Source organism: Belonocnema kinseyi, chromosome 1 (assembly GCF_010883055.1).
Source record: "Belonocnema kinseyi isolate 2016_QV_RU_SX_M_011 chromosome 1, B_treatae_v1, whole genome shotgun sequence".
Taxonomy (NCBI): domain Eukaryota; kingdom Metazoa; phylum Arthropoda; class Insecta; order Hymenoptera; family Cynipidae; genus Belonocnema; species Belonocnema kinseyi.
In genome coordinates, this window is record NC_046657.1 from 96,664,092 (window position 1) to 96,677,796 (window position 13,705).

General features: G+C 29.0%; 1 protein-coding gene across 1 annotated transcript; it reads right to left on the reverse strand.

Annotated features, from left to right (window-relative positions):
* Positions 1 to 8,401: 8,401 nt before the first annotated feature.
* On the reverse strand, positions 8,402 to 13,579 carry LOC117167720. The gene is made up of 4 exons (XM_033352870.1): positions 13,356 to 13,579; positions 10,245 to 10,614; positions 9,148 to 9,255; positions 8,402 to 8,921 (listed from the first exon to the last, which is right to left on the reverse strand). Exons 2-4 carry the CDS (start codon positions 10,604 to 10,606, stop codon positions 8,738 to 8,740), a joined length of 654 nt encoding a protein of 217 aa, XP_033208761.1. The 5' UTR covers positions 10,607 to 10,614; positions 13,356 to 13,579; the 3' UTR covers positions 8,402 to 8,737.
* Between the last annotated feature and the right edge of the window lie 126 nt (positions 13,580 to 13,705).

Sequence of the window (13,705 nt, forward strand, 5' to 3'; positions counted from 1 at the left end):
GCGAGGGCGCATACTTTGAATAAAATATTTGTTATCATTCTCTTGAAATAAATGTGTTTTTTTCTTGAAAAAATACCGGTTTCATACGTATACACCTGGTAAGCCCCAGCGTGTCCACCCTGTATATTATAATAGAAAAAGAAATATCTCCCGCCATAGTAGCCTCTGACTCTCGCAGTGTTCTATCCGCCTGCTTGAACTTTAACCACATAGAAACTAAAAACTTCCTTATCTACAAAATCAGAAACCTCCTTTTTTATGCAGAAAATAATAATATAAAAGTCAGCCTTTACTGCTTACCTGGACACAAAAGAATATTCGGAAACGAAGTTGCAGACAAACTCGCCAAGTTAGCTCTAACTACCGGTAACCCCTTTAGAGATCAGAATCCCTTATCCTGACTTTTATAGACACATTTCTGATAAACTGTATAATCTGTCTGAAGTTGACTTAAAAGGGGACAGTAAATGTAGAAGAGTGGGTCTTTATTATTTCGATAACTATTTTTTGGATTAACCAAAACCTTGGTTTTTTGAATCTCAATCGGAAAAAAAGAAGTGCTATTGTTAATATCGCATGCCTTAGAAGTAATCATTATGCTCTTGCCAGTAGCTTAGCTAGAAAGAACTTGCTAGAATATGTGGATTGTCCTTGTGGAGATTTTGACCAAGATATTAATCATGTTCTCTGGGCCTGTCCCAGTTTCAATGAACAGAGGAAAATACTACCAAAATCCTTAATGAAAATGAGGAAATTCCCCCAATCGAGCCCTGCGAGCCTAATAGTTCTGCTTGTCATTCAATTCTTAAGTTTCTGAAAAACTGTAAATTGTTGGTTTAGCCTCTGCTACCTCTTTTAATCATGCTTTGAACACACACCTCATGCTTTGAACCTCTCGCGTTTGCATGGCATGTGAACCCCAGAAAGTTGTAAAAAATAAATACCTGAGCACAACTAAATTTGAACCTACCCGCTTATCGCTTGATAAACATCAATTGCGCCATCTACACATAAATTTTTACAAATGAAATAAGCCATTACTCACCATGGCCGGATAGGTCTCACTGTTACAAGCAAGGGGCATCTACACTGCGGAAACCCAGATGTCTCTACAGATCCAGTGCTAAAGAAACCCACCAAAGAAGAACTATTTTGCAACAAATGTGATGCAATTCTATCTTTGGTAGATTGTGTTGAGAAGGAAGGATTGGACTATAGCCTCAATTTTTTATGTAAAATGTCGATTGTGTAGTATACAATCTCTAGTGTAAATACTGACAAACAGCATCAAGTATCTGGAGGAAATATACATTAATAAATATATGCATTCCAGAGTATCATTGGAATTCATATAAAACTCACGAAGCCGAAGTTGGATTAGCTGCTAATAAAATGGCTCATGAAAGTTGTTTGGAGGCAGTGTTTACCAGGAAAGACAGTTAACTTTTTAAAATGTGGACAAAGTAAAAAAAATGCTGTAGGTTTATTAATATTTTCAGTACTGTGAAGTCATCATTATTTAAATCTACTTCTACAGGATAAGAAATATATCAAAAGTAATGAAATACAAAATGTAACGTATGTTGTGTAAAAAGTAAGAAATAAAGTGAGGTCAAATTTTTTTTTGTATGATGAATTACTTGAAATGATCATAAGTATGATTAAAATAATGAATTTTCTTTAGGTTTTATGGAAACATTCAAATCTGATTTTCATTCAGGAAATCGTATGACCGTCGCTTATCCCGCGCAGCTCCTTTTACTCCTACTTGCGGTGTGGCCGCAATTATTTTAAAGTTATTTATTTTCAACAAAAAATACAAATGAGATGTTTTATGTTTCCCCGGGACAATCAATTTCATCTGCAAAAATTGAATTTTCAAACAAAAAATATGATTTTTCAGCAAATAATGATTTTCCCTTATACATACATAATACCTCAAGGTATTTCTAACCCAAGAACAACGCAAGCCATTAGATTACGTGTTATTTTCAATCATTGACTTTTCGATTATGAAGCTCTGAAAGGTTCCAAAATTTTAACTAGAGCTTCAGTGCAGTTTAATACAACCATCATCCAAATATTGAGCGATTCTCATTTGTAATTCTATTACCGATAGTACTCCATTGAACAATGAACATAATATAAATTTTCTCTACCGACCCATCAAACACGTTCTGTAACTGTTCCAGATCAAAAAAGGAGCTGTGTTCTATAACAGTTGTTACAAGATGGTGACAGAATTGTTCTAAAACAAAAAGGTAACAGCGTTCTAGAACTCTGTGACAAAATTGTGACCGAACTATGTGACATAGCACTGTTCTGTAGCAGTTGCTATGAAATTGTTCTAGAACAAACTGATCACAGACGCTCTATAATATTTCTTTCAAGTTTATTTTAGAACTGTGCCGTAACAGTGTTATATTGAAGTTCTAGAACACTTTTACAAGTGTGTTCTAGAACAAATTAGGAACAAAGATTAGTTCGCTAACACTATGGTCGAGCTGACCCTCGCGAATATACCTAATGTGGATATCTCTGAAGTATAATTTTTGTTAGTCGGGACTGTGTACGCGCTATCCCGGATTAAAATATATCCATGGGGATATAGAAATTTCCGCCTCGTAGGATATTCCGACGGGTTATCTCTGGAATAACCCTGGACATAAATAGGGTCAAATCGAATATCCCGGGTTATCCTATTGGTGTGAGGCGTACATAACACTGTTCCATATTTGATAAACAACAGTTCTAGAAATGTTATAGAATTATCCTAGATTTTTTATAATGCAGCGCACCAAAGTTCTAGAATTGTTACAGATCGATTGCCATAGCCTTCTAGATCTGTTAAAGATTTTTTATACAACATTTGTAATTGAGTTCTAGCATTGTTCTAGAAATGTTACAGATCGGTTGTCACAGCGTTCTATAACTGTTACAGAATTGTTCTAGCGTATGGGGGATGACATAGTTATTCGCATGTTCGAAACCTGTTCTAGAACACGTTTCTTGTGTTCTAGAACAGTTACAGATCTGTTCTGTAACGCTGTTTGCTGGAGAGCCGTAGTTTTGATGAACTGAGCCAAAAAAAGTTTCATTCAACAAATTTATTCAGGTTCAAGGAAATGGACGTAGAAGTTGACAACCAGGTTGGATGGCGGATATCGATAAAAAAAATTCAATTTTCAGCATTAAAATAAAAGTGCTTCCGAGATATTAAGTTCCTGAATATGGATAAATAAAGCTTGATATAAATAAATTATCCATTTCCCATAATATGGACTAAGAATGTTGAGATTAAAATAGATCTTGCGATTTAATAAATATACCTATTGTATAATTATTTTGGAGACTGCTATACTTTTTCTTCATTAATTCCCTTCTTTCCTCTTCCATAGTAAACTACTAAATCTTCTTCTTGCTTTATTTCGACACATTTTTAAAGCTTTAATTCTTTTTTTACATATGAACTTTTTGATAACACAGAAATATATTTGTTTATAAGTTTTGAAACTTATATTTATGTTTATTTTTCTCAATCATGAATTGTTTAATAAATATAATAAAGGATTTTAATTTTGATATTAATTATTATTATTATTAAACGTTAAAATATATTTGAATTAGCCGTTCTGTATTGAAAAGTATTTAAATTCTACTTCCGAAGTAGCAAAATTTATAGGAATGCGACGTCTCGCATTAAAGTTTTCATTTTGCTCTTAACTATCTATCGCATTTAAGATTTAGACATTACATATATGCGAAACATTGTATTCGATAGTTTTGATTGTGCCCCAATGCGAACTTTTCGAAACGCAGAATTCCAGACATCTTCTGAATGCGAAGGAATACTTTCAGTAACGCATTCGAAGCACTTAACATTACTTAAAATAGGGTTTTTTTTTGGTTGCTGATGTCCAATTAATTTGAAGTCAGATTTACAAAAGAAAAAATGGCTGATCTAATATGGCCATGGTGAATATTATTTTTCAAATGTATGTCTCCCGGTAAATATTCATAATTTTTATCGCCTAAATTTTAATCATATAAGTAGGATAAGGAAATTTTTGTGCCTGATAAAGAAAAATTCAGAGATGTATTTTATTACACACAAGCCAAAATTTCACGCGAGCAAATCGCGCGTTCTCTTCTCTGGATTTTCATTTCCTAACATAAAAAATATGCAAATTTAAAAATCAATTATAAAGCCAATTTTGCAATCTTATTTTTAAAACTTTTTTAACAATAATTAATAATTTCGAATTGAAGGCTTCTGAAAAAAAATATTGAACGATTTTGGACAATTTAATAAGAAAAAGGAATTAAATTGTAGAATTTATAAATCAAAGCCCTGCAAAGTAAACAATTTATTTTAAATTGAAGAATCACGAAATTAAATCATTTCAGATTTTAAATTTAGAAAATAGGCCAATGCCAAAACCTTAGAAATTGAATATTATGAGATAGCGTAATTTAAAATTCAAAGTGATAAAGATTTGACAATTTATTATTGAAAACTAAATTGAATCTTTCAAAGTCAAAGCTTCTGAAATTCTAGAATTTTAATTGTTTTTACATAACGAAATTATAATTTGAAATTAAAGCTGATTACACAAATTTGTATAAAATCAAAGAATAAATTGAATTCTACTAAAGAAACTTTCAAACTAAATAGTAATTTTAAACTGGGAACATTAAAAATGAAAAGAATTTCTACTCCAGAACCCTGAAATTTAAACGAATGCGAACTTCCTTTAAAACTAACTAGATTTCTATTCATAAAAAATTGTGATATTAAACCTTTTTTATAATCAAACCCTTTAAATTTTCCATTATTTTAAGGGAATTTAAATCACTTAAAAACTAATCATTTTTGATTTGCTAATTAAACTTTCCGAAAGTCAACCAATTAAATTTTCGTTGCAAAATTAAAACCTATGAAAGAGAAAAATTTGTAATTAAGCGTTAAAAATGTAAATTATTCATTTATTGTTGTATCAATTTCAGTTACACAGTTTAATCTTGATCTTTTTTATTTTAAACCTAATTCTTAATTTTTTAATTTCAAATCTTCCTGTAGAACGATTATTCACTCTTTAAATTTTCCGATAAAATATTTTTCAATTTGAAATTATTTATTTGTTTAAATCTTCAACTAAAAATCGGAAAACTTTAGAATAATACATTGAAAATAAAAATAAATTAGTGCTGTAATATAATTCCATTTTTTGAAATTGTACAATTTTAAACTTTGCAATTCGAAATTGCTTTACATTTACATCTAAAATTATCAAATTAAAAACCATCAAGGCTTTTAATATGAAATTTTAGAATATTTAATAGCGAAATGGTCTGGTAATTTTGAATAATTATTTCGAATATTGTGAATTTTTACATTCTCATCATTTATGATTGAGAAAGTATTAGAATTGTCGGAAATTTGACATCACAGTTTTTCAACGGATCTCCACGTTTCGAGACCCCCTGAATCCGAAAATCAGGTTTTCACGATGGTGTCTATCTGCCTGTCTGTCCGTCCGTAAACACGATAACTCTCGAAAAAATGAACGAATCAAATCCATCTTTGGCACACTTTTTTTAGGTCCTAAAAGAAAGGACGAGTTCGTTAACCAGCCATTTTTGATAAAAATTCAAAAAGTGAGCGCATTTTGAAAATTGTTTAGACAACTTTTTTCTGAATTTGAAAATTCTATGTATAGAAATTTATAGTATTAAAAAGAACAAACAATTTATCCTCATGACTTTTTCGATAAAAAGAAAATTCTCAGAGATATAGCGTTTTCAAAATTTTTTTAATCAACCGAAAATCAAAATTTTAAGCCAAAAAACGCACGGTATGAAAGAAAGTCAAGAGAAGAAAAACATGTGTTTTTGAAATCGAGAATTCAAATTTTGATTGCACAAAAAATAATGCAAAATAAAAAATTCCATTTTGTGGACAAACTATGTAGGATACGAAAAAAGACGAATTAACAAAAATTGTTATCCCAAAAAAGATCTACAATTTCGTTAAGAATCACTTCTTGATAGGACGCGTACCTTTTGTTTTATTCGTGAAAAATAACGTTGAAAAAAAATAAAATAAAAAAATGTGTGGAAAAACGACGAAAGTAACGAGAAAGAAATTCAACAAAACCTGTTTGCAAATGTCTGTCAGAAATCGAGCGCGAGTGTCACGATGAGAATGTGTACGTCAAAGCCTACAGAGCTTTGAGAAACTTAATCTTTGACTATACTTAATTAAGTAGACAATTCAGTATATGAAGACGCATATAAATACTGCCATCTAAAAGAGATATTTTTGATAAAGTTCTTTTCAAGCATTCCAAATGCAAAGAATAAATATCCGAACGTACCCTAGGCGCGCTGGGCGCGCTCAAACTTGCGAGCGAAGCGAGCCGCGCGCGATGAGAATGTTCCCGCGAAGCGGGCAGATTTTTAAATTTGAAACCTCCAAGAATTAATATAGAATTTAATTTTAGGAAAAACCTTAGTTTCAAGGCCTCAGATTAAATTGTTTAAGAATAGCGCATTTAATTCCATAATTTTGAATGCAAATGATAGAAAACGCGTGAATGATGAAGTACGGGAAATCGCCCGGTATAATATTTCTCTCCCGGTTTTTTCCCAGTGCAAGTTTTTCCAGGATGGGTGGCCACCCTGAATATGGTGGAGCATGTATAAAAAACGAAATATCTAAAGTAAAAAAAAATTCTTTGAAACATATTTCGATAAAATTCATAGTTTTTTAATTATTTATCGAAGTTTTAGCAGTTTTTGTTTTATTCATTAAAAATGGAAATCGTTGTTGTAGTCTTTTAAGATTATTTTGAGAATCGTTGTAGGTATGTATTGTAAAAAAGAGGTGATATTTGAAATCTGCACTAGAAAACCCACCCACATGACCTGAAGCATTTCCAAATCATTTTCGTTTCGACCCATCAAAAAATGGTTTAAAATTGTAGATGCAAATATCTATTCAACAACACCTGATGACAGCAAATGGAAGGCAGATTCGTGTTTAGCATTGAAAAATACGTTAAAAATGGTATGTCACATTCAGCGAAATCATAGGTCATTTTTCAGGATTAGTGTGATTAAGAAACCTTTAAAATTAAAATAAATAAATAAATTTAAAGATCCTGACATAAATTGTTAACCAAAAATTGGAAACGTTTAAACCCTAAAGTCTACACTGTTTATACAATTTGACAGGAATGGTCAACTCATAAAAATTGGAAAGCGTTAAAATCATAAATTAAATTTAAATATGTTTAGATGAGCGATCTTATGTTTACAAAAAGAACTGACCTCGAAAACCGAAGAACTTGGGCAACATTCAGAATTAATATCTTAAATTTTTATTACTCAATTTTATAGAAATTAAAAGTTGGAAGCGCTCGAAATTGAAAGCGACAAATCTTAGAAGCAGTGAATTCTACCAGCCATAATATTTAGAACACTTCGATCGTTTCAAAATAAACATTCAAAATTACCATTAATTGAAAGATTTAATTCCAAAAAACGCTAGGAACAATAAATCCTGCATATTCGAAAGTTTTATATTAATCAAGAAGTCAAAAAGAAATAAAAATAAATGAAACTCTAAAATCAGCGAATTCCCAAATTCCCGAAATCTAAAATTTTCAATTTATTAAGTGTAAAAATATCTCCTCAGATTCCAAAATTTAAAGGATATAAATGATTATGGGTTTAAATCTAGGTTTGTAAATCGCTCACCTTTTTTTTCATTCACTTGCAAAACCTCACAATGTAAAGCGCATAAATTAACTTTAAGGCCCAGCGACTTATTTGCGCTTTAACAAAACGTACCAAATTCAAGAAAATGGAACATATAGCGCGCCAGATTAACAAATGACATGAAAACCTATTTTTCTATGTCATTTTCTCATAATTTTGATTTTTATCATTTTTATACGCAGTTCAAGATCAATAAAATAGTTTAATCACGCTAAGTACGGTGTTTCATTTTTCATTGAATTGAAGCTTTTATTTTTCAGAATAAATACCTTTTTTGGAACGAACTACTTTCAATTTCAAAAACTGCTATGAAACATTTTTCCCTTAAACAAGATAGATTAAACATCATTAATTTATTTTCTTGTTTAAAAAAACTATCCAATACCGTCGGCACAGCACAAGTTTGAATACCCTTGGGTATCTAACACCCAGTATGCTCTTTATGTAATAATAGTTTGAGTAATTTCAATAAATAAAAACAGAAATACAAATTGATAAATGCGAAACAGTGTTGTAAATGGATCACAGCACGTTAAACACACAACTGTCATGGAATTCTCATCCGTTAGAATTATAGACTGCAAGAATAAATTAGAAATTTTAATCCTTGACCAGTGAACCTTTGTATTCATTTGTACTTTTTATAGTGAACACTCTCAACTTCTTTTTTCGTACTTAAGTCTAATTGGCGTCCTATTCTATAGGTGACGACTCGTTTAGCCAATAGTTTAAATAATTTATGCAAGCCTTCATATCGAAAGAGAAAAATATTAAGAAAAAAAAATGTATGTACTAGAAATAATATAAAGTCTATATATTTCTTTTTTAGAAACTTATTTTACAAATACATACTTTGCCAAAATGTTTAATTATGTTTTAAACATATTAGAATATTATATAAATTACATGTTAATTTCTTAACCTTTTTTTTCTATCTCCTACTTATTTATTTTCTTCAGTCTGAATTTTCTAATTTCTTCATTATTTTCACAGACTTTTTGTTCTTTCGTCTCCTTGCTTGCGACTTTTTTTTGTATGGACGAATCGATAATTGATTTTCTAGAATTTTAGGAGCCGGAAGTATTTTTTTCAAATATTCAGCAGCTTTCTGAGGCGTTTCCATTTTAAGGACAGCAGCTCTAAAATTTTAAAGTAAATTGAAACTTAAAAGCGATCGAAAAGAACCTTTTAATTTAAAACAGCCCAAAATAAAAGGCAGACTAAAAAATCATCTATGAAATAGCAACAAAAAATATTCTACTTATTTTTTTTCGTAAATAAGAATATAAAAATCGTGAAAGCGTTAAAAACAGCGTGGCGTGGTTTTTGAATGACCCCATATACTATATTTTTTAAATTTCGTACCTTTGATTTCCTTGACTTCCTTTTAGAAGAGCTATAGTTGTGCATCCAGGAAAAGCTTCCTTAATTACTTGAACATCAGTTCCATTTGGAATATTTGCCACGAATAACCTACAAATTTGGTTTAAATTTATTCTTTCAAAATAATATAGAAACAATTATAAAAAAAAAAAAGAATATGATCTAAGAAAAGTAACAAAGGATATAGAAATAGTAATAAGTTATATTAAAATTTAAGCATCAATTATTAAAAAATTAATATAAAATAACATTTTCACTGAAAATAAAGGATAACTTGAAGTGTTTTTTTATCCTTAATTTGAAAATTCAATCTACAAATAATCCCTTTTAATAAGAAAAATCATAGGAAAAATTTTGAGAATTCAGAAACATTTTTTATTTTTAATACTTTTCCGCGGTTACATCAAAACTTTCAATTTATCTAATAAATTACGTAAAATATTATGTGTGATTTCAAAGATTAAATTTTTTCAACAATTTACGTTTTTCGGGTTTCTTAGTGCGTTTTACAAGAACTTGATATTTTTAAACAAAATCATTCGATTTTAAAGGTTCATAATCTTTTAAGTTACGTTAGCGTTCTACACCAATAATTGGTATTTTTAAACAGCCTTATTAGTTATCAAAGAATATGTACAATTTTTCAAAAACATTAGGTTATGACTATTTTTTCACCTGGAATTGGTAATTATAATCAACAATCATTAGATTGAAATATATGATAATTTTTTGTTATGTTATTGTTTTTCGTAGAAATTTTGTATTTTCAATAAATAAAATCCGTGTTTCACCGCAAATTGGTATCGATTTCAAATAAGATTTATAATTTTTAGAAATTATTCAACATAATTATTAGATTTCAAAGAATATTTATATTACTTGAACAAAACTTGTGACTTCAAAAATGAAACTCACAATTTTTAAGAATTTTAGGCTATGTTATAGATTCAAGATACTATGAAATCTAAATTTTGTTTATTGATATTATTTTATATTTAAATTCAAAAATTGCATGAGACAACAAAAGTAATCACGCACGTATTTGTTTTCTCGCGATATAAATATATAATTCTACTTACGATTGCAAAGAAGTATTTGTATTCACTTTTTTAAGAGGCATGGCCACTTTTTTGTGCACCTCTTTTTTTCCTTCAGCTAATTGTTTTTTGGTTTTGTCTAAACTTTTCTCTGACAAAGGCATCAAAATTAATCTCTTGCCATCAATGACCTTATTTTTCATTGTTTTCAAACATTTCGTTCTTTCTTGTACTGTCGAAAATACTACGTGGCAACATCTCGAAGTCTGTCTAGGCAATTTCACTATGACATTGTCACGAAACAAACTCATAACTTCCTTGTCATCTTCTATCACATGCGGAAGTCTTAAGTACAATGTTCTTGCTTTTTCGTCTGCTGTCAGGGTTTCTACTGCTTCCACCATTTTTCCGTCTTGAAAAGTAAATGAGAATAGAAAAATAAAGAAATTGAAATACTCAAATTGAAACCAGTTGATTTAGTTCTTTAGAATAGAGAGAAATGTTTTATATCACCTTTTTTCTATTTTCAACCATTTATATTTTAAATTATAATTCATCAATTTTGTAAGATTTTTTTTAAAGTAATTAAATCAATTGTCAACTTAAATATGCGAAAAATTAAAAATCTGCATTCCAACTGGTATAGGCTTTAATAAAAAAATAAAGTAGTAAATAATAAAATAAATAAGAAGGGTAGAACTTAAGCTTTTTAATAGAAAATAAACCCAAGCAGACTGAATCAATTGAAAAGTTAAAAAAAAACAATATTAATAGAAAAATAAAAATAAATCGGAAATATACTTACGGTGTACCTATAATATTTAAAATTAAATCTAGATTGAAGTATCGGCTCAAAGAACGTTGTATAAACAGAGATTTTGACTCAATGAAATCTATGTTCATACTTTTACTTTTTTTTATTCGAAAATTCGTCCGTAGTAGCGCTGCTACTACTTTTCTACTTTTCTTTAAAATAATATTTTAAGTCAACTGGACTAGCATTTCCATCTTTTAATGCAGAATAAAATAATATAGGATTTCACATTTAAAATTTCGAATTTATTTATTTCAACCAAAAAATATGACTTTTTAATTAGAAAGGGCGAATTTTCAACAAAACAGTTGAATTTTCAAGAAAAAAGATGACTTTTTGAAAAAAATATGTAAATTTTCAACAAAATAATCAAAAATTGTATTCAAAATAGTGGAATTTTTAACCAATTACTTGAATCTTTTATACCTGCAAAGATGCATTATCAACTAAATTTTCTACAAAAAAAATTTTAAACAAATTACTCCAATATTCAACATAAATGATAAATTTTGAACTACAATGATCAATTTTTCAACCAAACGAACGAATTTTCAACAAATAAATTTGTTCAGTCAAGAAATAAAAATAAGTTCATGCAAATGGTTGACCTTTAGCTGAAAGACGAATTTTTAACCAAAAATAAAATAGTTAAATATTCAAGTGAAAAAAATCATTTTCCACAAAAAAAAGGAACAACAATGATGAATTTTTGAACCAGACGGACGAATTTTCAACAAATACATTTTTTCAGTCAAGAAAGAAAAATAAGTTAAATTTTTAAATAAGGAAATGAACCTTCAACGAAAGAAAAAAAATTTTAACAAAGTAGTTCATATTTTACCCAAGTAGTTCAATTTTTAATTGAAGAAGATGAATTTTCAACAAAACAGAAGAATACACAACGAAATAGTTACAAGTTTGAACCTGTTATAAAGTTCCAACTAAAATGGTGAATCATAAGCCAACAAAATTAATTACGAAAAATGTAATATTTGATATATCAATCTGAAATGATGAATCGTCAAGTTGCATAGTTAAATTTTCAGTTAAATAATTATTTTTTAACCAAAAAGATGAATTTTCAACTAAAATGATGAAAGTTTAATTAAAAAATAACCTAATGGTAAATATTACAAGTAATACACATTTTCATTTTTAGTAAAAGTAGTTCAATTCAACCAAACAACACGAATTTTTAACCAAAAAGTTGCTTTTTATCTAAAAAGATGAAATTTCTATTAAAACACATGGATTCTTAAACAAGAGATGGATTTTCAACCAAAAAGACTGACTTTTTAACAAATTGTTAAATTTTCAACCAAACAATACATTTTTTAACTAAAAATATAATATTCTGGAGGAAGCAACAGCAAAATATATATAAATGGAAATACAAGGCAAATAAATTATTAACAAGAACCAGCATGAAGATTATATCAGGGTGGCCGGAAAACTTAATTTTGAACATTCCCTAATTTTCCCTGACCGATTTTTCATTTTCCCTGATCATTAATATTCAAAGACCAGAATAATAATCTTGTAAAAGTTTTAACCTAGAATCTTTAATTTAGAGAAATAAAATGTCAAATTAAAATTTTTAATTTATTTTCTTGAGCTTTGTAAGAGTTTTTTTTTCATCTCTTTTTTGGACCTACGGCTACCCTGGTAAAAATACTTTATTATAGTTTCTTCTATTAAATTGTGTCGATAGGATAATAAAATTCATTATAATATATACACATAAATATTTGTTTACTTTTTAAAGGTTGTATCATTAGCCTATGTACTTAAAGATAATTATTTTCTTGATTTTAAAGGACAAAAATATTTTTATCGTAAGATACAAGTCTTCAAATTTTCAACATTTTAATTTAATAATCTGAACTTGCTTAGTAGACGTTTTGGGAATAGGATTGATTTGACTTCGTTTGATTGTACTTTATTTCCCCCCAAGACTACCTTGAATACTATCATTTTTCAATAATGCATAATGGTAATAAGACACGAAGCAAAGTCGGAAAAATAAAATTCCATCAACTAAAAATTAATTGGACCAGTATACCGACAATTTAAGGTCTATTATTTTAAGATTAATATAATTATTCATGAGGCAAAAGAAAAACCCTTAAAACACAGTAAATTAAAAATAAAACGTAATGTTTTTGAAACCTCAAAATCTAAAACCTATAACCTATGAAATAAGAATAAGTTTAAACTTTAAGTAAATGAGAAATAATAAGATCAGTGATAAAAATGTAATCAAACTATCAATGATTAATAACCATAATGATAATAATATCAATAAATTAAGCAAACACGTGTTTAAAAAAAAACCTAACCTTAAATTCGTGTTGTCCCACAGCTTGAATAATAAACTTTTTATTTCTATGCCTGTCAATTAAAAAATTGACGAGAAATCAAACGCTTAATGAAAACGTTTAACTTTCTTCTTCGCTAAACTGAAAAATCCACTACTTTTCACTTTACTTTTCAATTTGCGTCGTTTAGATTTACAGCACATGCAACAAGGGTGCAGGGACACTGGACAGTGAACACTAGGGAAAAGCTAGTAACAATACAGAGCTGCCTGCCAGATCGTGGATGAAATTTACCCCCACCATACCTACCGTTTGGGAGCCGCAAAACAGAAAGTGCATGATTACCACTGTGAGTTCGTATGTAAGCCGAA